Consider the following 26787-nt stretch of genomic DNA (forward strand, 5'->3'; position numbering starts at 1 on the left):
GTTTGGTAAATCTATGTTTTTATTTCCACCTGTTTAAAGCTACACTGTGTCATTTTTTAAGTTGATTCTTAGCAAAAAACACTTTGTTCTTTCAAAATGATATGTGCTCATTAATGTGTAATTACTTCTACCAACTAATCAAGTATTCTCGTAAGCGTAGAATCTGCCATTTAGAATACACACGAGCGAGCCGCTCGAATGGCGGCAGCCATGTTGCGCGTCCATCTTGAAAATACATTAGCCAAAGAGGGACATACCTGGAAATTCAAGCTTCGCCTTTCGCGTTTTTACACTCGGTGGCACCGTGACGAATGCGAGGGGGAGATTACTCACGACTGCCGGCAGATCTGAAATAATACGGCCACCGTAGGAGTTAAAACACCCTCGGAATGAGAGGGGCTAGAAAAGTAATATTCAGTTGGTAGTCATAAACAATTTCACCGCTAGATGGGAGAAAATCCTACACAGTGTAGCTTTAAGGTCTTATATAAAATTATGCAATAATGTGCATTTTTGAATAAAGTCAAATATTCAGTTCAAGCGATGACAAAATCACTGACAACTGTTTAGACAGCTTGCGAAAGATTAATAATATGAAAATGAATGGTTGGTTGGATATTTGTATTCAGTATCACACTAGAACAATAGTCGTGAGGGAAATAATAAGACAGGACAGGATTTCCGCACTATACAACTCCATCCTTCCCCAGCCCACGTGACAGCATGGCTCACCTCAGCCACTGTTCGTCATCTGCCCAGATTCTCAGCTGCTGTGGCCGGTGCCAAAGAACAAGGTCTTGATGTTTTGTTTCTGTGCTCACGTCCTGACTGATGTTACTGATGAGGCCCATTAGATACGTGTTTAAACCCAAACACCTGGCGTAGCCTCTGCCCTGAGCTCAGACTAGAGGAAACATCTGGAGAAAACATGCACATCAGCATTTTTTGTGCACTTCTGGTGCTAGGTGTCTGTCTGGACTGCACTCACGATTCTTGCTGAAAGTGATAAAACACATCGCCTCCTTGGAATGCTGGGACATCCGTGGCTAGTGCACGAGCTGAGATCAGCCTTGATTAACGCAGCGTTGTTTGTGTTCTTTTTAATTATACTTCCATTGTGGATGAGGGCTGATTGTTCTCAGGAAATTACGCCAGTTATTAGCTGACCCTGTTTTAATGTGTGTTCTGATTAAACGTGCACATCCATGTTGCTTTTTTAAGAGAATATAAACATCAACAGGAAGTTGAATTGGAATGACAGGATCTATCTATCTATCTATCTATCTATCTATCTATCTATCTATCTATCTATCTATCTATCTATCTATCTGTTGTTCTATCTATCTATCTATCTATCTATCTATCTATCTATCTAAGTGTTTCCCCTACCATTATATAAGGGGGCGCCCCCCCCCCCTCCCCCTCCCTAATGGCTCGCCCCCCACCCCTGAAGGTCAAGTAAATTTTCTTTTCTTTTCTTTATAGCGGCAGATTACAATTTGTTATTTTATTAAACAAACTAAATAGTCCTTAAGTAATATGTTATTTATCTTATTTCCATGATGGCATGTCTTTTCTGTCTGTGTTTGTGCATTTACAATTATCCCAATGACTGCGCACGCAGTCACATGCACACGCAGATCTATCTATCTATCTATCTATCTATCTATCTATCTATCTATCCTTACGAAAAATAATTATACTTCAAGTTCATTTTATTACAGTTTTTTTTATTCGCTTTGGTACTATTTTCACAAGTAAGGTGTACATTTTCAAAACTCTTAGTACAAAAATCCAAACTGATCACACTTGTAACACAGCTAGTCATTCTTTCAAAACCTGATCTCATGCTTTCATTACAGTTATACACATTTCAGTCCACATAATCATTGTTTCAAACACAAGATTATTGTAATATGTAATGAGAACATTTGGTTTAATCACAGAAACACAACTGTATGATCTTCTTTCAATTTAGTACTTTTAACAATCAGTTCATTCAACAGCAAACAATGCAAGATACATGTTTCAAATCACAGTTGTTGCTGAATTAATAACAGTAATACAGGCTATGCCACATTAGAAAATACATGTGCATAACCTAACTTACGGTATGTAATTGAATCCATAATGTTTGTAATATCTATCCAGTGTGTTCTCAAAAGCTGTGATGAAGCACAGCCATGAGGTTCTGTGCTAGAACAGAGTTTGCTGACAATGAATACAGTAAATGATTTTGACTATTTGACTGAATATACTGTAGTGGACCTTTACAGATGAAGGTTGAGTTACAGTAATGTAACAACAACCATGTCTCTACCATGTTTACAGTGTCACATTCACATACTGTAATGTAAAATGCTGTATTTGATGCCGTCTGTCTCCCTTCTACTGATGCATCTCTGATCAATCTGATGTTTTACAGTCATTGACTGTTTCCTCTCCTTTATACTCTATTCTGCTTTACAGTATTTTCACAAATGGCAAATTTTTCTGTATCTTTCTCTCTCTCTCACACACACACACATGCGTGTGCACACACTTTGAACATCATGGTGGTTATTATCTATAAATCACTTATGTAAAAATAATTCATTACATTTGGTTATATCAGAAATTGCAAACAAGTTCTATAGAAACTGTATATAGAATCAATATCTATAGAAATCTATAGGTGTACCAAATGATTCATTGATTAACCATTAAGATCAGTTGGATTAAATCATAGACAAATGTAGTAAACTGAACAAGAAGAGATGCAAATCAAAAGTTTGATAGTTAGAGCTTTATGAAAGGCAGTGACTGTGAATGAAACATGTATGTAGACGAAACACTTATTTTGTGTTGTGAAAAGGATACTTTGTGATTTTGTGTATTGTGCTTACACAATTGAAAACATAATGAAATGTTTGAAAAAAGTGCACTTTTGATGATCTGTTGTGATATTAGCACCAAGAGTTTTGAAAATGTACACCTAACTTGTGAAAATAGTACCAAAGCGAATAAAAAAAAAAGTAACAATAGTAATGTATGCATTCTGGTCTGATTGTACATTTCCATTTCTCTGTTATCAAAAAACCCCACTTTTCCTTCCAAATGGTCATTTTCTTATCAGATTCCTCCTTATCAAAGTAGGTCACGAGGAAAGGCTGTTCTTACGCTTTGCACAGATGCCACACTAAGCAAGGATACTTCAATGGTTGCAATTTGGGTTCCTAGGGGGGATATTTCCCCACTAGTATAAATAGTTATAAGTAGTAAACGTTAGCGTTTTGGTGTGGTCTATCTTGTGATCATCATGCTACATTTACTTTAAAGTAAGCCCATTAACAAAAAAACTTGAATCAACCAATGATCATCTGTCGCTGTCATCAGGCAATTACTGGCATCCTGTTAACATGCTGTTTTTTTTCAAACAAAGCGAAATGCAGTTCACAGGACAGTGTTGGCAACATAAACACTAACGACAAGGAGGTTTAAGACAAAAGCTGATAAAACCGAATAAACTATATATACTGCATTTGTTTTTAAATTATTTTTTGTCAGTTTACATGAGACAATGAGAAAATGTATATTTAGAAATATTCACATGTTTTTACTGTAATTTTGGCAGCAAATGGTTCTTGCACTTTGAAAAAGCAGCTGCTTTACCGGTAGTAGGCTACACTTTTCTTTTTTTTCTTTTTTGGACCCAGCTACCTGATTACAGTAAATGTTAGCTTTACATGGAATTGAGCCTCCTTTGCAGGCGTTCACTCCAGTAAAACTTCTGGACATAGGAAATGATCACTTCTGGGAAAGCAGCTGTGTGTGAGAAAGCACTGTCCATTAACTGAAATCTAAGTTATATTAAATGAAAAAAAAACTTAATTTGAAAAAGAATTATTAATAATAATAATAATCATACATTTGTATACATGCAAAAATAAAAAAATATGAATTGTCTTTACACTTTCGTTTCTTCATTCTGAAGTCATTGGCTCTGATGAATCAGAGGCTCAACACTGTTTGGCTCTTGAGTCTTTTGGTATCTAAGGTGGTAGCCGTCTTCCGTCATTTTCTCTGCAGCTGCATGTTCACAATCACAAATATGAGACAGTTCACCCCTCTTCCTGTTTTTCCAGCGCCACTCCTCAGCATGCTTTAGGAGAGGAAGTAACAAATCTAATCATACATTATGACTGTACACATGACACACTGGGCTGCACGTAGATGAAACCGTATCACGCAAGGTGAAAGACATTAAAGGATTTCCATCAATCTAAAAAATGCTGGGTTCCTCAACGGTCAAATATGGACAATTTAAAATTTTCAACCCAACGGTTGAGTTTGTCCATATTTGACCCAAACATGGCTACAACCCAGCAATTTTTTGAATTGACGTATAGTTTTTGTCAAGTTTTTCAGATTGCTATAAAATGCAATAAAAATGGCATGTTTTTTGCCATGTTGTATGGATTTAAATATCAAAACAATTAGATTTTTGTTTAAATTTAGAAAAATTTGGAAAATTTTGGTTTAAATCCAAAATCACATACTTCTCTACTATATAGGCGAAAAACTTTATGTGACAAAAGAAGTATGTTGGAATTGACAGCACTCACAGGCAAAAAGTACCTGGATGACCTACTATTTCTGGTGGGATTCTGAAGTGTGCCGATGTACACTTTACTGTCCCATGAGGCAACGAGTGAGGATTTATGAATGACAGTGAAGCAACACAACTGACGCTTGCAGGTCACATGATAATGACAACATGGCGAATGTAGTACGTCCAGATTACATTCATACTACACACACTTATATAAATCTTTTTTAGTGGTCGTGGAGTAATAACTTATTCAAAATAATGCGATTGTGGACGCAGCTATAATTCCTAATGACATTGTTGAACTATCGATTATTATTGGTTGACAATTTTTTTTTAATTTTTTAATTTTCAATTTAGAAAAACAAGTAGGCCTAGGGGATTTCTGAATTGCAAAGAACCAGATTAAAAAACGTTATTACTTAAAGGGTTAGTTTACCCAAAAATTTCGTTCCACACCCGTAAGACCTTTGTTCATCTTCGGAAAACAAATGAAGATATTTTTTATGAAATCTGAGAGCTTTCTGTCCCTCCATTGACAGTCTACGCAACTACCACATTCAAGGTCCAAAACGCTAGGGAAGACATCATAAGTAATCCATGTGACTCCAGTGGTTTAAATTAAATTTATGAAGCGAAACGAGTGCTTTGTTATATATATATATGCCTGAATTATGTTTCTTTGTGCAAACAAAGCACTCGCATCGCTTCGTAAAATTGAGATTAAACCACTGGAGTCACATGGATTACTCCAATGATGTCTTTACCTATCTGGACCTTGAATATGGTAGTTGCGTAGACTGTCAATGGAGGGACAGAAAGCTCTCAGACTTCATCAAAAATATCTTTATTTGTGTTCCGAAGTTAAACAAAAGTCTTAGGGGTTTGGAAAATGACATGAGGGTGAGTAATTAATGGTTAGCTTATAATTTTCATTTTTGGGTGAACTAACACTTTAACTTTGACTTTTACTTAACCTTAAAATAGCCTTGTGTGCATGTTTTAAATCATTTTAAGAGTGTGTATTTGAAGTGAATGAGAAAGACGGCTAGATAAATAGGCAGGCAAATGGATTAAATTAGTCCTTACTAATGTATTCTGAGCTCGGCTGTTTATGCTATTTTGGCTGGATGTGCTGCGTTTTTATGGCTTTTCTAAGCGGACGCCTATAAAGTTGTTTAAGACTTGTTGACCACATTAGTTACTTCGCCAAACGATAATTGAGTTATCAAATTAACAGAACTTAAATGAACAACATCAAAACAGTCCATATAAAATGAGAAAAGTTTCGCACAAATTACTAGGCTATGTGCTGAAGCGACCGAGATTTGGTGCAGGTGTGCTCGCTCTCCCTCACACACACACACAGTATACAGTAGTACCAGGCACTTACCCCCCTTGTGTAAAGGTGCATCTCTTACTATTTTTTACAGTCTATGCTCTTACTAAAGAATACCAGGAAGACGAGGAAAGCACACTTATATCTCCGCTTCTGTCACTTTTTGAAAATGATAGGAGTGCGTTTCCCGAAAGCATTCCAATGGTCTCAAGTTCTGTCGTTTTCAGCATAGTTCAACGAGTCGGTGTTTCCCGAAACCATATAGTTCCTAGGAACATTGGCAAGCAGCATCGCAAAGTTTTGTGGTTGGAACGACAGCTCTCGAGGTGTGGATAGAAGCAGTTTCTTGTTTGCATGACATGTGGACTCAATACATCCTTATCTTGAGCAAAATAAGCAAGCTGACATTCAGTACAATCTGTATCTTTTATTTAGAATGCAAATGTAATTTACGTCTTTTAGTTTGTCAAGAGATTTAAAGCACCGTTTTTGATGCGTGCGTAATAACTGGGGAAAATGAGAAATAGTGCTCAGATGCAATGTCCGTAATTTATAGCAAAACATCTATCATTATTTCGATCTCAAACAGATTCATTAAAATAAGTTATTACTCCACCACGTGCGTGTCATCATTAACCAGCGTGGTTGAACAACCACTTTGCGACAATATGGTTTCGGGAGACAGTCATGTCTAGCTAGTTGATTTCTTCAACGATGCATCGTACAGTGGTAGTGAAGCAGCGAGTTACTTCCACAGACTGTACAAAAACAGGTTACGTCGTTGTACGGGAAACGCACCCCCAGAAGAATTGTAATGAAGTTGAGCGTTATCCAGCTTTGTCCAGCTCCTCTCACTTCTGATTGGCTGTTTGGAGACGCGCTGCGCTCTGATTGGCTGGAGCTGCTCCTCTTTGTTGTGAGTGCACTATAACAGCATCCTCCCTGCATACCAGAGCAGCAAAACTCCAACTGCATCTCATCCTGCAACACTGCCAAGCAATGTAGAGATACTTCTGCTCAAAACACCTGTTTTAGATTCAAGGGGGAATCTAGACTTCACCAGACTTTCTAAACTAAGAGAAGGAGCATCAAAACAACTTTGCAAAGATGATTTCTGCATGTCTGGAGATTATTGGACTTGGCTTGAGCGTCATCGGGACTCTTTTGGTGATGGTGGCTTGCGGGTTGCCCATGTGGAAAGTGTCCGCCTTCATAGAGGGCAACATTTTGGTGGCGCAAAACATCTGGGACGGGCTTTGGATGTCCTGCGTGGTTCAAAGCACAGGTCAGATGCAGTGTAAAATGCACGACTCTGTCCTGGCGCTGACCACTGACCTCCAGACTGCTCGGGCTCTGACGATCATCTCAGCTGTCTTGGGTGTCCAGGCTCTGATGATAACCATCGCTGGCGCTCAGTGCACCAATTGCATCAGTAAAGAGTCCATCAAAGCCAGAGTAGTCAACGTCGGAGGGGTGATATACATCATCGCGGGCTTGTTTGTGTTGGTGCCTCTGTGCTGGATGGCCAATAACATCATCTCAGAATTCTACGACCCTCATGTTCCTTATTCAAAGAAGAGAGAAATCGGAGCTGCGCTCTACATCGGATGGGCAGGATCTGCCATGCTTCTGGTCGGAGGAGCAATTCTGTGTTTCTCCCGTCCACAAGATGAAAAATCCTCGTATCCCCTCAAATATGTACCTCCACCTACAAAAAGCACATCTCTCAATGGGGACTATGATAAACGAAACTACGTGTGATCACCTCAACCATTATCCATGGACTAGTGGCTCTGCGCATATGGACTTCAAGGCTGTAAATCTGTTTAGTATTTGGTTTGTTCACCACTAACCATTCTTTTAAATGAGAAATTATTTTTTTAAGGACAAATATTCCATATTCATTAAAGCTGCATGTCATGATACAAAGAAATGTTGATTAAAATAGTTTTTAGATGGAATAAAGCATGTCACACTGCAGGACACTGTCAACATCCATTTACATGCAACAGGTCTTGTACCAAACTAGATGCAAACATTCAGATAATGGAATAACAGAATGTACTAACATGTTTGAGTATGTTTTTCTGTCATTTGTTATGTTAACAGTATGTCATGGTAATAATGAATTAGATATACACGGGTATTTTTTGTCTTTGTTAATGATATTAGGGTCAACGGACATCGATGTGGTTTGGGGGGGGGGGGGGGGGGGTAGTGTTGAAGGGAGGGTCTATATTTCTTGTTTTTGTTCTGCTTTACGATACTGCACTAATTAGACACGGTCTGTGCTTCAATACGACACTGAATAATGCCTATTGTTCTGCTTGTAGACTCCAGGTTTTTACACAAGACTGTTTTGATAATCTAAACCTCCTGAGTGAATATGCTCAGATTCACTGAAAAAAGGTTTCATACAATTTTGTACAAAGTAATAAATAAAAAAGGTTTTTGTTAATAATGTGCCCTGTTGCATAATTTTACTGGTACATGAATGATGCATGCTTCATATACTTGAAGTGCCTGAAGTGTACACTTTAATAAAAGAACTGTAGAAATAGCAATGTCATTTTGTTTAGGGATTTTTTGTTTCTGATAAAAAAATAAAATAAAAAAACATTCCCGGCTTGTTTTTAAATACAGTTGAATTTAATAAGTATATTAAAAGGTACAGGGCCCCTAAAGGGACATGGTGATGGAAAAAATATGAGATGGGAGGAAAAATATATTTTAATGCTTTTGCCAAAATGTTTGTGTTCCTCAGAGAAACTTTGCATTCACTCCCTCAATGTTTGCGTTCGCTCCGAGAAACTTTGCGTTCGCTCCTTAAATGTTTGCGTTTGCTCAGAGAAACTTTGCGTTCGCTCCTTAAATGTTTGCGTTTGCTCAGAAAAACTTTGCGTTCACTCCCTCAGTGTTTGCGTTCGCTCAGTGAAACTTTGCGTTCGCTCCTTAAATGTTTGCGTTTGCTCAGAGAAACTTTGCGTTGACTCCCTAAATGTTTGAGTTCGCTCCATAAATGTTTACCTTCGCTCCGAGAAACTTTGCGTTCGCTCCCAAATGTTTGCGTTCGCTCCCTAAATGTTTACCTTCGCTCCGAGAAACTTTGCGTTCGCTCCCTAAATGTTTGCGTTCGCTCCCTAAATCTTTGCTTTCGCTCCGAGAAACTTTGCATTCGCTCCCTAAATCTTTGCGTTCGCTCTGAGAAACTTTGCATTCGCTCCCTAAATCTTTGCGTTCCTCCGAGAAACTTTGCGTTCACCCCCTAAATGTTTGCGTTCACTCCAAGAAACTTTGCGTTCGCTCCTTAAATGTTTGGGTTCACTCCAAGAAACTTTGTGTTCGCTCCTTAAATGTTTGCGTTCCTCCGAGAAACTTTGCGTTCGCTCCTTAAATGTTTGCGTTCGCTCCAAGAAACTTTGCGTTCGCTCCTTAAATGTTTGCGTTCACTCCAAGAAACTTTGCGTTCGCGCCTTAAATGTTTGCGTTCGCTCCAAGAAACTTTGCGTTCGCCCCCTAAATGTTTGCGTTCGCTCCGAGAAACTTTGCATTCGCTCCCTAAATGTTTGCGTTCTTCCGAGAAACTTTGCGTTCGCCCCCTAAATATTTGCGTTCGCTCCAAGAAACTTTGCGTTCACTCCTTAAATGTTTGCATTCGCTCCAAGAAACTTTGCGTTTGCTCCCTAAATGTTTGCGTTCGCTCCGAGAAACTTTGCGTTCACTCCCTAAATGTTTGCGTTCGCTCCAAGAAACTTTGCGTTCACTCCTTAAATGTTTGCGTTCGCTCCAAGAAACTTTGCGTTCGCTCCCTAAATGTTTGCGTTCGCTCCAAGAAACTTTGCGTTCACTCCTTAAATGTTTGAGTTCGCTCCAAGAAACTTTGCGTTCTCCCGCTAAATGTTTGCGTTCCTCCGAGAAACTTTGCGTTTGCTCCCACATTTTTTGCGTTCCTCTGAGAAACTTTGTGTTCGCTCCCTAAATGTTTGCGTTCGCTCAGAGAAACTTTGCGTTCGCTCAGAGAAACTTTGCGTTCACTCCCTAAATGTTTGCGTTCCTCCGAGAAACTTTGCGTTCGCTCCCTAAATGAATGCGTTCCTCTGTCCCTTGCCAAAACGAACACAAAACATTTACAAGATAATGCAAAAGCATTGAATTCACCATGTCCCTTTGCTCTGTACTACGTACAAATATCATAACATTTATTCCTTTTGTGAATATTTTGCTTTGAATAATGTGCTTTTGCTATCCTTCTTTTTAAAAAAATATATTTTTAAATACATTTTTGTAGCCTACAATACATAAATTTTTTATACAAAAGTGTCTAACATATACTTTTTTGGTGGGCCACTGTTACCAGTCCAGGTTAAAGGTATAGCGGAGGATGTTTTACTTCCTGGTGGGTAACCTATACTATTGGTCCTCCTAATTGTCAATCATTCTGGTGAATCAATCAAACTTTTCAAAAATTGGAGAGGGCGGGTCTTATCTAAAATTTGGAAAGATCCTCCGCTATACCTTTAAGTATCATCTCACGCATTGTTATAGCGATGACAACAAAAGCCAAGAGCCATAACCTTTATTCTCATTAAAATCATCAGCATCGTTTCTGGTCTCATGAATTGTGGAACTTTGACCCAGTTCTGAGTCCTATGAGAAAAGCTTACATGCTCTTAACTGACAGAAACTGCACACAAGAAGTGATGGCGCCTCTTCTTCCCTGATGTGCCGGTAGATTAGAGTCCAGCAGCAGGAGGGACTGAAGCCAAATCTGGTCAAAAGCTCATTTCCCCATGAGCTCAGGAAGAAGGGAGCGCACAGCAGATGCAATGAGTGTTGATTATTTAAACAGGTTTTTTTTTAAATGGATCTCAAACAAGTTTTTTTTAGACATTTCTTATTGCATTGCTGATTGCTACAGTTTGTGTGTTCTTTTTTAAGTTCACATACATATGTTCATAACTACGGTTAAAATATAATGATTTTTACGTTGCGTCAGTCAAGGCATCCAAGGTAGTGGACATGAAAAAATCGAATAAAAAATTAACTAGCACAAATCTTGTTTTTTTAGAGTCATTTCTACATTGGAGAAGAACAAATATTATTATCAAGTACCTAATAAAAACTCAGCTGGGAAAAAAAAAACAAGTCTGAAGGGGTTAAAGATATAAATTGTTTAAATTAAACCATATGCAAAAAAAATTCACATAAACCTGGAAATAAATTGTTTTACGATACTGAAAACATAAAACAGTTAAGTAATTATGTATAATGAATAAGAAATATTTCATCGTCTGCTATGAAAGCTAAAAAAGGCAAAACAGAAGCATTTTCGCTAATGATCTCAAGACTTTAGAAGCCCACTGAAATTTGTCGATAATTTCCAGCATTGTAATTTAAATTGTCCAAAGAAACATCTGGAACATCTGCCTGTGCATGTAAGCAGTTTCAAAACTGTGTCCCATGTCATGAATAATTTACCTAGAACTAAGAGTAAAAACTATAAGTAGGGAATTTTCTGCAGAGGAATATTTGCTGTTACAATAAAAACTTCAGATAATTTGTAGTAATAAAATTGTATATTATTATTTATTTTTAAAATGCATAACAAATTCATTATGTACAATTAGATATGCATTTCAATCCCCAGTGAAATCAGCAAAGTTCTTTATGTCAAACTGAAGTTAGTCCTTATGGCTGGTGCTCTAGTATGATTCAATGCAAAAGATCCAGACACTCTACTGCACTCTTGTGGCACAAATATGAAAATGCACTTTAAACCGTCTTATGTCACTCAGAATCAGATAGAGCAACATCAATACAGGCGTTCCTTCTTTCAGCACTGGCCAATCACAGTAATAGTTCAACCAATCCAGGCACTGTAACATAACAAGTGTTTTGAAGAGCGAGTTGGCGTGGACATCAGCTCTTCTACTGTTGATATTCCTTGAGAATGCTGTTTGCAATGACTAATCTCTGGATCTCACTGGTGCCTTCATAGATTTCTGTGATGCGGGCGTCTCGGTAGTGTCTCTCAGCAGGCATGTCTGTGACGTAACCCATTCCGCCCAGAACCTGGATGGCCTTCGCATTTAAACAAAATACTCATGTTACTGGATCTATGATGTGTGAATGTTTCTTGCTTTAGAAATAAAAATGTATACAATCAGGGCTTGACATTAACTTTTTTGCTCTGTGGCTAGTGGTTTTCTTAAGTTACTAGTCACTCAGCATTATCACTGGCCACAGTTTTGACATCGATACCATGGGGAAAGACTGCCATATAGATATTTTTTATATTATATCATTAATTGGCAGAACGTTTATTAGGCTGCTGTCACTTTAAGACCTAATGCACGGATCCATTATACTGTTACACATACGTTTTCTTTCTCAACTGTTCATGTTCACTTAAAACATAACTGACTGTGTTTACATGAATACTCGCCAAGACCAGCATTTTTCCCAGTCATTATTTTGTGTTTAAATTCATTAAATTCAATTTATGTCAGTCATTAAATTCAAGCCCTGTATCACCCACAAGAAACGAGTGAGTGAGGGGAGACGGGTTTGTGTGTCTGTCGGAGAGATGAGAGAGAGAGAAAGCGCTGCTGGTATCGTGTATCTGGTTATTGTGTATCTATTATGCGGAAAATGAGAACTGGAAGCGTTTCAGATATTTCAGTATTGATATGTAGCGGAAAAATCTATATTTCTGGCAACACTACATTGCTCTTTGTTTATTATTTCAGATGCCTTTTTAAAAGACTACATTTGAAAAATGTATATATTATATATAAAACTCAACCCGCCAAAGTGGCTAGTAGGAGTGACTGCGTTACACGCCACTGCTGAAATACACACGCATTTGGCAGGTGTTAATGTCAAGCCCTGTATACAATATACAACATTTCTGTATGATTACCTGATGGGAGACAAAGGTAGCAGCTTCAGATGCAGCCAGTTTAGCCATGGCAGCTTCCTGGAGAACAAAGAAACACATATATACAGTACATATTTATAAGCTAGATTTTTAACAGTGTCTACTAGGGAGTTTCTTATGCGGTCTCTAGGGTATTTTGAGTTTTATCAAGTATAAACAATCAGATAGCACATGTACCATGAATTTTACAATCGTTTTTTTATGAGAAGACACACTAACCTTAGTAAAAGGTTTCTTTGCATCCCGCAGCATTGCAGCTTTCCAGGTGAGAAGACGAGCGCTTTCTGTGGCCAAGGCCATGTCTGCCAGTTTAAACTGAAAGAGGCATTTATAGATCATCGCAGGTGAAAGATGAAAACACTAAACTTTCCCACTTCCTTCCTTACCTGTATTGCCTGCAATTTTCCAATCGGAGAGCCGAAAGCCGTTCTTTTATGAGCGTAATCAGCCGCACAGTCCAGCGCTGCCTGCGCGATACCAATAGCCTGCGCTGCGATACCAAGCCGCCCGCTGTCCAGAGTTTGCTGTTAGAGAAGCCATTAGATGTAAAACATCTGCATTAGATCACCAGTAAACAAAGCAAGTGTGAAAGTGCTTTATAGAGCTGCACGTTTCTGGATAAATTGAGAATCACGTTTTCTTTGTTTAAAACAGAGATCACGATTCACAATTCTGAACATATAATTTAACAAAATAATCTGTAATTTACTAGAGGTTCTGACGAAATGGTAATTGCAGCAGTTTCTTTAAAATGTATAATTAATCTGAATTATTAATTTTTTTAAGTTTGAATGAATGATTCAATGACTCACTCTAAAATACTTCACTTTCTTTATTTGAACAAACTCTTTAATGAATGATTCAATGACAAATGTTTTAAGAGTCACTTGTCGCCACCTACTGGCGTAATAATGTAATTAATACAATCAATATTTGAAGCGCTATGTTACTTTCTAAAGGGGATTTGCTCTATTTTGATCGCTTCCGTAGACATCAGTGTTTATAGCCGAACTATAACCTTTTATCCCAGTTCTTATGTGATAATATGAACATTTGTAACACAGAAATAACTGTATGGTTGAAAACTGTATGTTTCATACCTACACATGACATCAGCGGCAGCGCCAACACAGATCTGAATATTCTGCTGTGATTTTGTCAAAGGTTTAATAGACAAAGGCGAATTGTTGTCATTTAGAAATGAAATCGCAGATTTTTGAACGATTAATCATGCAACTCTAGTGCTTTAGTTTTATAACTTGCCTAAAATTAAATGGTTTTATTTACAGTAACTTATAGAAGCATTTTAAGTTAGCTTGAATCATTTTTACATATAGGAGAAAAACACTGGCATGACAACAGCTTGTTAAAATCATACCATTGCAATTTTAAAGCCCATTCCTCGCTCTCCCAGCATGTTGCCGAGTGGGACGCGGCAGTCTTCCAGAATTATATTGGCAGTGGATGAAGCTCGAATTCCCAGTTTGTCTTCTTTCTTCCCTAAAGACAACCCCGGATGAGGCATTGGCACTAGGAAGGCACTAATTCCCTGTAGAATAAAAAAAACATTACCATACTGAAATAATTATAAATATATTTCTTATTTGAAAATTTCCCCTATTCACCCCTTGAATACCAAATCAAATGGCTATTCACATTTTTCTGAAATAAAAAAAAAACATTAATTACAATTATTCTGTATAATCAATCTTTTTCAGATTGGTTCATTCATCATTGCAACTAGCACCTTGTGTTTTAGGCTCTTGTCTGTTGTGGCAAAAACGACGGTGGCGGAGGCGTCCCAGCAGTTGGTTATCCAGGCTTTTGTTCCGTTCAGAATCCACTCGTCTCCCTCCTGCCGGGCCAGTGTTGATGCTGCACCTGCATCGCTGCCGTTTCCTTATAGCAACAACACCAAACAAAAACACATCTTTAGCACATTTCATACCACACACAGTTGAAATCACTGATGTTACTGTAAACACGACAACTCTATGGATCTATGGATAGTGTGTGACATCGCACCTGTGTTTTTCAGAGCTCACGGAAATACAGTCGTGTTTACCTGGTTCACTCAGAGCGAAACAGCCCACTTTTTCCCCGGTGGTGAAGGGTGTAATCCACTGCTTTTTCTGTTCTTCTGTGCCAAATTTCAGAACTGGACCCAGGTACAGTGACTAAAAACAAATATTTGCTAAATATGTTGTTAACAGTGAAGCTTAAGGACATTTTACAAACTGAAAATATATTTTGTTTGAACTGTTTCAAATGAGAAAATATATTACAATTTTTTTTCCCCTAATAATATGTTTTGCAATGACCCAAAATGAATTTAAAGATTGGAATTGTATTTTTAGCGGTGTATTTTTGGCTGATTTTGGTATATTTTGAAATAGATTTAATATGGGCATTGCATGTGTTTGTTGTTTAACCATAATCTTAAAGGGGACCTTTAATGTTCCAAACAATATATATATTTTCCAATTTTTTTAATTTTAAATGAGGAATATTGTGACGTATTCGTTCCAGGAAGAAAACTCAAGACTGCAATGGTGGCGTTTTAGGGAGTTCAGAAACAGTGGCACTGATATATATGTATATATATGTATAACTCCTGCTGGAGGGACTTTGTGCTTTGTGACTTTGCAGAGCTTTTTCAAGCTGAAACAGCAACATTACACACTAAAGAAACATGAAAATGTAAAAAAGCATTTCCGGGGTTATCAGAAGCATAAGTCGTCATAGTTGGGTAAACTTCTATAGCGGTGAATGGGAGGCGACAGCAAATATAATTTTTGTATTTGCTCTAAAAGAAATCCACGATAGCGTTTCAACGACTTTCCAAAAGAGGGAAAAAATATCGAGAGAGGGATAAAATATATGACAATATTAAAAACTTGACTAGATTTGCGATGTTGATAGGACCCCTTTAAGTAAAGGTAGATGTTTCAGCAGAATTATAAGTATAGAAGATATACTTATGTATGTAACTTACATTTTGAGCATTAAAAAAGTTATTGTTTCAGCATTAAAAATGTTCTATGTAGTATGAATGTGTGTAGTATGAGTGAAATTCGGATGTACTACTGTACATCCACCATGTTGTCATTAGCATGTGACCTACTGCATCAGTTGCATCACTTCACTGCCATTCATAAATCCTCACCCATGGTCTCATGGGACAATAAAGTGTCCATCGAACGCACACCTCAGAATCTCGGCAGAAGTAGTAGGTCATCGGGGTACTTTTAGCTATGTATTCGGACAAAATACTCTGTCGGCGTACTGTTTTTCAGACATATAGTAGGGAAGAATGTGTCTGGTTTTGGACGTGGCGCGAGTAAAAGGCGACTCACATTATTCACACTGACGATTACTCCAGTCGAGGCACATCCTCTGCTCAGCTCCTCCACAGCGAGACAGTACGCGAGATAATCCATCCCAGCTCCACCCAGACTCTCTGGCACCTCGACAGCCATGACTCCCATCGCTCCGAGTTCCTGAACCTACACCGGTCAAGATCAACCACAGTCATCCTCATATGCTCAGATCAAGAGGCAGTGACTATTGTAGACTGTGGCGCTCCATGGCGGAGGTTTCTTTTACCTGTTTGGCTGGGAACATGTGATCTTTGTCCAGCTGGGCAGCGATGGGCGCAAGTTCCTTTTGGGCGTAGTCTCTACACGTCTGCCTCATCATCTGGTGCAGCTCTGGCAGCTCCGCCAACTGGGTCAAACAGCGAACGCCATGGCCTACCGCCATGCCTAGAGCTGATGGATAGAGAAACGGGGATGATATCAGCATATACTGTATGAATTTTCAAATGAATAATGATAAAAACAACTTAAGAGAGCAATTAATGCTACCAGTGTCTGTCACCAGTGTTTACTGTTTAGATGACCCGAAAATAAGTTTTATTCTATTAAAAAGAACAGCTGAACATCAGTTCACAAATAAAATATATTGTTTAAATTGTTACTGCCTTTAGTTATTATTTTGGAATAAATGTAAAACTGCTTAAAACACTAACTTGATGAGAATTATACTTGGTTTTGATAAATAGACCATTAATAACATTGTAAACCTCCAAAATAGAATTTATTTTTTTATGTAATGTAAGGTAATATTTAACCAGGAAAATGCGACAACAATAAGTGTAACTGGGACATGTATTTATATTTGATTTATAAAAAAAAAAACTGTGAGGACTTTCACCACTGCACACCTAAAAGTTCACGCGCATGCGCAGAACCTGCGGAATAAAAGTAGGTGAAAGATCATGGAGAGCTTGCGCGCACTGTCCATAATAGCTTTAATGTTAAAAAGAGCATTAAAGTGTAGTGTTGTTTGTGTATATGGTTAAATCCTTTCATATAACAAATCGAAGTTCACAATGTGTGATTTTTCTTTAAATCAGGACCCTGAGTGACATTTGTTATGAAATTGAAATGAAACAGTCAGCTGTCACCTGTCAGGGTAAAGATTAAACCCATAAATGACAATAACCATCCAAAATAACACGAACACAGTAAACTAACATTTCATATATAATAACGTGTTCATGCATTATAATGGAGAAGCCATTTCAAGTTCATTTTAATAAGGTAAGCACTGCACATGATCTTCTTATTCTATTCGATGACTAGTTTGTTGTCTTAAATTAAGTCCTAGCCGAAACAGCGTCATATAAAGGGAATAATTCTATGTTAATATTTATTACATTTCCAAAAGAGATTCAGACAGTCAAATGTTTGTGCACTTTGATGTGCTTAGAATAATTCTGCACTGGTCCCTTTAATGAAGCAGCTGCAAATGCATCCAGCGGTATATTACACGCAGACAGAGTCGCTCATGAGCTGTGATGACACTGGTGTAAACATACAGTAATAATCAGTAACTCTACTGACCTCTCCGTGCTTTGAAAAGCGCCGCCATCTTGGCTCTAATAGGTCTGCTTTCGCAACAGGCAAACAGGAAGCGGTCATGTCATGTGATCATGACGTTACGCCGATGTTATTATTTTAAGTTTAAAATACATTTTCTTAATGTATATGCATTCGAAATGTGAAAGTAAATTAAGGTTTCAAAGCACTGAAATCATAGTAAAAGAGAGCAAGATAAATTTCAAAGAAAAACTGCATATTGCAATACTAAAGACATTAGACTAAATTTGTGAATATAACAGTATTTACATGGCACTTCAACTTATCATGATTTGAGTTTACATTAATTTATTATATTTAAATTTACATAATAATGTTAATTTATTTTATTTGAAATGTCTAGATAAAATAAAATATTTCTAAAGGGTTATATTACAATGTTTTAAATAAATGTATATTTGATTTATTATTTATATATACATTTAGAACATATTATTAACCCTATATTATATTATATTATATTATATTTGAATGATGGAATATTTTTTCCATTAAATTTTGTTTGTTTTTTTTGCTTGTTTTTTACACAAAAATAGCTTTTTTAAAAAAGTTTTTTAGCCTAATGAATTGTGTATTTGTATTGCGTTCTTTAATGTTACTGATGATTAATGCTAATGACAAAATTAGGAAAGAGTAACAAGACAAGTCAGCGTTTCTTATTTTTCCAAAACATGTTTATTATTGGCATCATAAAAAGTCAGTTTTATGTCCTGGACCATTTAAATGAATCTATTCTGGGGTGGGAGAAGTCAGAGAAAAGGGGGAGGAACGGGGATAAAAAGTGCCATGAGAAGGCTAGTTGCTATGCTGCAAGTTCACTGTTCACTGTTTAGCGGCGGTCAGATTGAAGCAGCCGCGCTGGTGGAACTGCATGTCCCTCACACGGCGCATGGACTGAATCTGAGGCTGGAAGGCGCAAAACTCGTTGTAGTGTCTGTAGTCTCCGCACTCAAACAGATACTGGTATCCTCTGTAGCCGGGGTACTGGTATCCCACCCAACTTTAAAAAGAGGAAGAGAGTCATTCAGAATGTGTGAAAGATGGGATATTATTGCTGTTTGGTTAGTTTTGATGTGTTACTCACGCTCCACCGGGGACCTTCACGCTGCCCACTCTGTCGCAGAAGCCATGCGCCCACAGGGTTGGCACGTCATCCTCCTGGATCTCCATCTTGTTGCCGTTGAAGTCGGACAGCTCAAACAGGCAGATCTTGTGCTCCATGGGGTCCTGTAGGCAGTATGACCCATTAGAAGCATGCATTTAAATTCAGGTAGTGTAAAGGAGAAGTTGCGAAGTGTCGTACCATGCGGATGGGTCTGAGGGACATGAGACAATCACTGCGGTAGCTGTTTGACCAGGTGTCCCAGCGAGGATACTCGCCCTTCTCCAGGATGAACATCTCGCCACGGAAGTTAGTCTGCTCGAAGGCAACAAAGCTGAAGACATGCACATCATGGAGAGATGTGTACCAGACAGTGGATGAGGGGGGGAGAAGGGATGACAGCATGAGTTTGGAAGGGAAAGGATGGTACCAACTAAATAAACTCTATAATAGTATCTCAATGATCCTAAAATAACACTGATTTATGCTTTTCTCATCCACATTAGACACAATCCATCGGTCAGTGACTTACGGGCCGCACTCAACAATGATACTGCGGACTCTGTCCATTCCGCGTTCACAAACGTTCATGCACTCATTCTGGACCTCCATCATCCTGCCCTGGAAGTTCTCCTGGTCGAACAGGAAGATCTGCAAGAGTAGAAGACGTAGACCATGAGCAGGTATCCCACTTACTCACTATTGACTTCATGGATAGTCTCTAATCATCTTTTTTGCAGTGAACCTTTTTGGGAAGCATCTTCAATTTTTCTTAGTGTGAAGAACATTTATATAATAATCTTGAGAACCTTTTTTCCACTATAAAGTTTCCATGGAGGCTAAAGGTTCTAAATGGAACTTTATATGCAAATAAAGAACTGTTATTTTTAAGATTGCTGAAGACTCCTTTTGATTCCGCAGAGAACAGTTCTTAAAAGAACATTTGAATAATCTTAAGAATAATTTTTTGGAATGGATATTAAAGGGTCTTCATGGAACCATTGATTTTTTTTTTTTTTTAAGAGTGTAGGTTTCATGCTAATCCCAACATTACTTAAATGTCAGTAGGTGGTTTGTCTGCCCAAATCCAGTCCTTCAAACCAGCTGAACGCAGATACTTACTTTGTAGTTCCCCATGAATCCGGGGTCTCCGGTCTTGAGGGCCTTGTTGGTGGGGGCAGGGGCGGGAGCTCCCTTGTCCTTGGCATCAGTGCCCTGGTTGGAGGCGGACTTGGTGGTCTGAGACATGGTGAAGGGGTTCAAGAACGTCTGTGGGAGGAAGAGCAAAGGGTGGGAAAGGTCATGAGGCTTGAAATTGGTGCACATACTCCAAAATATCCATCAGGGCTGGTGTTGTGGGACAGGGGTTGAATGTTAGGGATGGTAGGGTTTGGGCTTTGCATTTAAAATGGCTGCTTTCAATCCCACAAAAACCAAAACAGAAAAATAAGTGAATCCAGGGCAATTCCCTATACTACATCCATGAGATAATAGTGAGGGACTCCCAGCTGTAGCTGTATCCACTTGACCTGGGCTCTTACCTGCTTGAGTACAGCTGTGCTGGGATGGCTGGCTCGTGCTGGCCCCCTCTGACCAGTGCTCTAGCTTTTATACCCTGGCAAGGGGAGTGCAGAGGCGCTCGGCGTACAATAGAAACACGTCGTCATCAGAGTTTGCCCGTGCCAAAGCCGCAGGGTCATCGCATAGCCCAGAAGGCCCTCCCTGAGCGCCTGTAAGCATTTTACTGTCAATGGAAAGCCCTGACAATAGCACTTTCCCCTTTAGCCTACACTCTATGCTATAGGCTACATATGGACGAAACGTACACACACAGGTCAGAGGTCACGTGATGCTAATCCACTCTACTCTGCTCTCTGACTCTCTAGAGTATAACTGATGTGATGTTTGCATCAGAGTTACACTCTTATTTCAAATGCATTCTTGATGTTTACTAACATTGTTGGAGAACAACAAATTTTACATAATATAATAATATAATATTTATTTAAATTGTAAGTACAATTATTATTTTCATATTTTTCATTGATTTTGTTATGTAAATATATTAAAAGAAATTATGAAAAATATGAAAATAATAAATGTAGTTCTAAAAATAATATTTATTAAAAAATATTGATTTTTTGGGGAAAAATATCATATTTTTCATTGATTTTGTTATGTAAATATATATATATATGCTATATATATATATATATATATATATATATAAAACAAAATCACTGAAAAATATGAAAATAATAAATGTAGTAGGCCTATTAAAAAAAATATTTATAAAAAAAATATTGTAGTATGGATGTTGTATATATAGCTACATATTAAATATTATATCTAACACATATTTAATATTAAGTTAATATTATTATTATTACTATTGGGGCATACTACTGGCCATAAGAAAAGAAACGTCTATATATCATATCGAAAAATACAATAATATTAAGCCTAAAAGAAATAATGAGAAACTGAATGATTGGGATCGGGAATCATTGTGTTTCCCATGATTTCTTTGAATTGATATTACATGTTAAATGGCATTTTTAAAACATGCCTGTGTCTTTAAATGTAGTGTGATAGCAGATGCAGAATGAGCTTGTTATGCAACTGAAGGATTCCACATGGACTTGCACAGAATCTCACTGGCACTCTTTGAACCTGCGCTGGGAGATTTACGGCTACAATCTTCTGAAATGAATGCTGCAATAGCCCTGTAACAACTGCAATGTATCTCTCCTCACTGACTCTCTGAATGATTAGAAATAACCTTTGAAAAATAGGAGCAGCCTACGAACCTTGATTTAGCTTTATAGGAGGCTTTTACTGTTTTTATCTTCATTTATATACCGGTTGTAAATGTTGTTGTTTTCTTGACATGAACTTGAGCTGCATTTTTATATAGGAAATGTGATATATACAAATAAAACGTTTTTTATTAGAGTTGTTTTGTCAGTCACATTTTTTGTTTGTTTAATTTTAAATTATATGTCCTTTATTTGCAATGATTAAATGCCAGAACTCTGTGTTTTACTGATAAAAACAAGTGATTAACTTATTTCTGTCAGGTTTTCCCTGTGTTTCTGAGACTATATGGAAATGCCAGTTCTGAATTAAATAAATAATAACACATATGATGACAATAAATAGATAAATGCGACAAATAATATTACAATACCAGACACTATCGTTCTAAAGCATTGGTTTTTTATTCAGCGAGGATGCATTAAATTGATCAATAGTGCAGTAAAGACATAATGTTACAAAAGATTTATATTTCAAATAAATGCTGTATTAAACTGCACAACTGTTTTTAACATCAGAATAATAAATGTTTCTTGAGCCGCAAATCACCATTTCAGATTTCTGAAGGATCGTGTGACTCTGAATACTGGAGTAAATTCAGCTTTGATCACAGGAATAAATGACATTTTAAAATACATTTAAATAGAAAATAGTTATTATATAATATTTCACAATATTCAGTATTTTTGATCAAATAAATGCAGGCTTGGTGAGCATAAGAGAATAATAACATTAAAAAAAGGCATTAAAAAAAATCTTACCGACTGCATTAGATTTCTATTTTTCACCTGAAAAGAAAAATCTAGAATATGTAAGATGATTAATACATAATTTTAATTTTTCAATGTTTTTTTAAAGCGTGTAAATAGCTTTTCCCCCCACTTTTTCAACTACGTGAAACTATTAAAAATTATAGGGATCTAAATAATTTTTTTTCCATATTCAAATGATATCTATATGTTTAAATTATTTATATTTGCCAAATTTTTCTAGTGAACAAGGGGCATTTTGAAACATTATTTTTGCATCGTTACTTACAGCACACATGCAAACATTTTAAACAATTGAATTTCTTTTATTACTGTAAGTGCATGACATCTTCATAGCATAACTGTAGACATGCAGTGAGCTCCCCTGCCATCAATCATTCTTTTTAACGCATTCACCGAGCCAAAACAAGAGCATCATAGTGGAACGAGACCCCAAGAACACCACATCTCTCCCTGAGCATGACACCGTCTCAGATCCGCGTCGGCCCTTAACATGTATGTGCATGTGACTCGAGTGTATCCAGGTCTGAGTGTCCAGGCCTGGGCGCAGAGACTGGCCCGGCGGGGATAGTGTGGCGTTTGCACTTCTCCAGCTGTATAGATTTAACCCCTCCTTTGTCAGCTGGACAATGGCAGGCTCCTCCCTCGCTGCTGACCCGGGGCTTTTACTGGGCCCTTTGCCAGGGGAGGCTTTAAAAGGGTAGATGCACATGCCCAGCTTTCACTCTCACATCAGGACGTCCCAAGGGCATCGAAGCGAGGTGAGTTCTTCTCCGCTACGGGCCCGTTGTCTGTCCCCCACCTCCCTCATACGTTCACACCGCCACCGGCCTCGGCTTCATTTAGAGAGGCTTTCCTCTCATTTGCTCCGAGAACTAGAGAATGACTCAGTTTAGTCACAACTTCTGGTCATGCAAAATCTCATTTAGCTGCTCACCTGCATTCTCAGCATGTTTTGAGATATGATTTTGGCATTTGTTTGTCAGGTTAATAGACTAATTATACGTTTAATCTGCTAATTTGACTTGTACAAACTTGCTCTTTGTTTTCTAGCAGACAAGATGACTCACCATTGCACCAAGTTCTCTGGCCATTGGAAGGTACGCTTGACACAGTGCTGTCACGCATCAGGATCTGCAAAACAAGATTTCATTTTCCAAAGAATCTTACACAAGTCTGAATAGATTGCATAATGATAGCAAGTGCTCAAGAGTGCTGTTATCTGTAATTCGCTAGTATAATTCTTGATATGCAACCACTGGTGTTGAACTTTTATAGTAGTTCACATCCCATTTGGTCTTTTCCAAAACATGCAAGTCTTAATTGTGCGGTTGAAATCTTTAAAGGTGTCCAAACTCTGTCTTCCAGATCATCGTGTACGACGAGGAGTGCTTCCAGGGTCGTCACCATGAGTTCACCTCAGAGTGCTGCAATGTCATGGAGTTCGGTTTCGAGTCCGTGCGCTCATTGAGAGTGGAGAGCGGAGCGTGAGTGTTTTCTCCAAAGTCTTTGTTCCATAGTTCCAGAGGTTTGTGCCAATTATTTAGACTAACTGTGACTCCGGATCACACAAACCATGATTTGACCCTTCACACACTCGAAAAACAGCTCACTTTGTTTAGTTTTTTTCTGAAGAAAATTCGAGTATCCATGCAGAACTCACTGTTATGATGCTGGAGAGTTGTAGGTGGTTGCCAAGGCGTTGCTATGCATTTGCTTCTATTTGTTGTAAATAGTTCTACGCATGTTGAGTTATTCTAGTAGGTTGCTAGGGAGTTTTGCTACCATATTCTCAGTGGTTTCTTAGTCAAAAAAGCCCAGTTCTCTAAATTTGGCTCAGGTCTCGCCCTTAAAGTAAGTCTGCTTATCATTCATGTTGTATAACAAACAGTGCTAGTTAAGTGCCAGAAGTTTAATATCTAAGGTTAATGGCTTGTTAAAATCGCTAACCCTTGGTATGAGTAACAGTAATGGTGATTCTTGGTCATCAGGGGTTTGTTTCACAACCGTGTCCTTATTTCATGTGGCATTTTTTTGAGCAGAGAGGTCACTTAAGAAGTTTTGATGTACAAGGACAGTCTGAAATGAAATGTTCATGGGCCTATCCATGTACTGATGCCACAAGTGTTATTTTACACTGATGATAATGTGAATAGAAAACATTTTGTCCTTGCACTGAACAATTTTGTCTTGTTTGGCCTCTGAAAAAAAGTTTTTTTTTGTAAGAAATCTACTGTTATGTGTGCAAGCCTTTCTCCTTGTTGAATTTTAGTGCACAGTAAAAAACGATTTCTCAAAGATCATTGGAGAATGTTTTACAAGACAGTCTTCTATTTCAAAATATCATGTTTAATTTGCATTTGCATTCGCTTTTATTTTTAGTGTGTTATGTGCTTTCATAATTTTTCTTAGTCTTTTAATATTTCTATTAAGCTTTACATTTGTCCAGATTTAGTTACTTCAGTACTTCAACCTAAACCAAGGCAGCATTTCTAGTTTTTCATCTAATATGCCTATATGTATTTAAATGTTAGCTTTATTTCAGTTAACAAACAGTATTTTTAATAGTCTTAGTTTTAGTTAATGGTAACACTTCATTTTACAGTGTCATTGTTACATAATGTTACATGTAGTTACTATAGTAATAACTATAAATTATGCATAATTACATGCAACTAACCCTAATCCTACCCTAACCAATCCTACCCTAACCCTATAGTATAGTAAGCTGAGTAATTACTTAATATTACTCAGCACTTGAATGCATAATTATTAGACGCCTTTAAATAAAGTGTAACCTACTGTAGTAAACCATAACAACACTGTGGTCCACAAGTTCTGCCAAAGCTCCTGTCTTCACCCTGCGTTTCCCTTCAGGTGGGTGGGCTACGAGCACGGCTCTTACCAGGGTCAGCAGTTTGTGCTGGAGCGTGGAGAGTACCCTCAGTGCGATGCCTTCGGGGGAAGCAATGCTTACCACATCGAGAGAATGACCTCCTTCAGACCCATTTCCTGCGCTGTAAGTTCACTTAACAAACCACATCATACATAATTGACCCAACCTGCCATTTTGCATTGGTTTTCTATAACAATATCCACAATGATTGCAATTAATTCATATTGCAACCATCATTTTGAGTAATGCATTGAGAGAGAGAGAAATGCTCCATGTCATTATGTTTGATATGATTGTATCCAGAACCACAGGGAGTGCAGAATGACTATCTATGAGATGGAGAACTTCCTGGGCCGCAAGGGAGAGCTCAGTGACGATTACCCTTCTCTTCAGGCTATGGGATGGTGCAACAACGAAGTCGGTTCTCTGCGTGTTCAGTCCGGATCGTGAGTATCTGCATGGCTTCTTCTATTTTTCCCCCTCAATGCTTCCATTTCATGCTTTGTTTGTTCACCAATGCATTCTTCTCTCTGCATGCGACAGGTTTGTGTGCTACCAGTTCCCTGGTTATCGTGGATACCAGTATATCATGGAGTGTGACCGCCACTGTGGGGAGTACAAACACTTCAGGGAGTTTGGCTCCCATTCCCAGACCCCTCAGATCCAGTCCATCCGTCGTATCCAGCAGTAACGGATTTCTCCTTGCCCTCTCTCCTTGCAAAAACTCTCATGCCCCTTTCTGCCCGATGCTAAATAAACTGTCTTTCTTAAACCTCACTGACCTCCTGTTATAGATCTGTGTCCAAAAATATAAATAAATAAAACAGCAGAGTGCATTTACTGAAACCTCAAAGCAATAGTGAGGCTTTTTGGACACTTAAAAATAATAATAAATGGTGTGCCTTTTATTACAAATAGTTTGAAACTGGTTTTGTGAAGAATGCATTTAGTCTCTGCCTTTAATCATGGAGGGAAATAAAATGCACTTTCACCCTTTTTCCGTCAGAGGGAGCAATAAACCTACAAGCCAAATGATTACAAATAAGAGAGGCATGCAATAAAAAAGAATCAGGTTTAATGAGAAACCAAATATATTTAGCACGAAAACAGTTCATAACATGACTTAACTTGTACCTTAGGATGACTTTTGTTTAAATGCCATTGTTTGTCAGATTAAATCATATGACCAGGAATTTAAATAAGAAACCCAAACAATAAAACAAACAAAAAATTCTAGATGCAGGGTTGATAAAAGAGGTGGGATGCACTTACACGACGATTTTATTTAGATAACATGGCGCAGCGAGCGAAGACACTAGACTTTCCTACTATGATGTAGCCATGGGTTATGAATATTAATTACGTAATGTGACGTACGTCAGTAGGCCCATT

At 37.9% G+C, this 26787-nt stretch overlaps 4 protein-coding genes across 8 annotated transcripts; 2 read left to right on the forward strand and 2 right to left on the reverse strand.

The window, feature by feature from the left end:
- The first annotated feature begins 6869 nt into the window (after window positions 1-6869).
- On the forward strand, window positions 6870-8388 carry cldn5b (claudin 5b). Its single transcript, XM_082157243.1, has one exon. The coding sequence runs from the start codon at window positions 7035-7037 to the stop codon at window positions 7686-7688; it is 654 nt and encodes a 217-aa protein (XP_082013369.1). The 5' UTR covers window positions 6870-7034; the 3' UTR covers window positions 7689-8388.
- Window positions 8389-11484: 3096 nt separating this feature from the next.
- On the reverse strand, window positions 11485-17865 carry acads (acyl-CoA dehydrogenase short chain). Its single transcript, XM_082157446.1, has 10 exons — window positions 17775-17865; window positions 16474-16637; window positions 16224-16373; window positions 14933-15044; window positions 14615-14766; window positions 14246-14416; window positions 13254-13391; window positions 13087-13182; window positions 12850-12906; window positions 11485-12008 (listed from the first exon to the last, which is right to left on the reverse strand). The coding sequence occupies exons 1-10, from the start codon at window positions 17800-17802 to the stop codon at window positions 11856-11858; spliced, it is 1221 nt and encodes a 406-aa protein (XP_082013572.1). The 5' UTR covers window positions 17803-17865; the 3' UTR covers window positions 11485-11855.
- On the forward strand, window positions 16648-26172 carry cryba4 (crystallin, beta A4). Of its 5 annotated transcripts, none has more exons than XM_082157448.1 (6): window positions 16648-17471; window positions 23553-23599; window positions 23868-23986; window positions 25377-25518; window positions 25699-25841; window positions 25939-26172. In XM_082157448.1, the coding sequence occupies exons 2-6, from the start codon at window positions 23561-23563 to the stop codon at window positions 26084-26086; spliced, it is 591 nt and encodes a 196-aa protein (XP_082013574.1). In that variant the 5' UTR covers window positions 16648-17471; window positions 23553-23560; the 3' UTR covers window positions 26087-26172. The 5 variants fall into 5 exon arrangements, with proteins under 5 accessions (XP_082013574.1, XP_082013577.1, XP_082013576.1 ...); XM_082157451.1 differs by having other exon boundaries at window positions 23556-23599; XM_082157450.1 differs by lacking the exon at window positions 16648-17471 and adding an exon at window positions 19497-19595.
- Window positions 18359-20919, reverse strand: crybb1 (crystallin, beta B1). The gene is given in 7 exon segments (XM_082157447.1): window positions 18359-18810; window positions 18895-19037; window positions 19114-19246; window positions 19445-19563; window positions 20035-20181; window positions 20454-20513; window positions 20517-20919. Coding segments are annotated over 7 exon segments (876 nt in total). The 5' UTR covers window positions 20613-20919; the 3' UTR covers window positions 18359-18632.
- Window positions 26173-26787: the final 615 nt, after the last annotated feature.

The sequence above is a fragment of the Leuciscus leuciscus genome, assembly GCF_965113295.1.
Source record: "Leuciscus leuciscus genome assembly, chromosome: 24".
Classification (NCBI taxonomy): domain Eukaryota; kingdom Metazoa; phylum Chordata; class Actinopteri; order Cypriniformes; family Leuciscidae; genus Leuciscus; species Leuciscus leuciscus.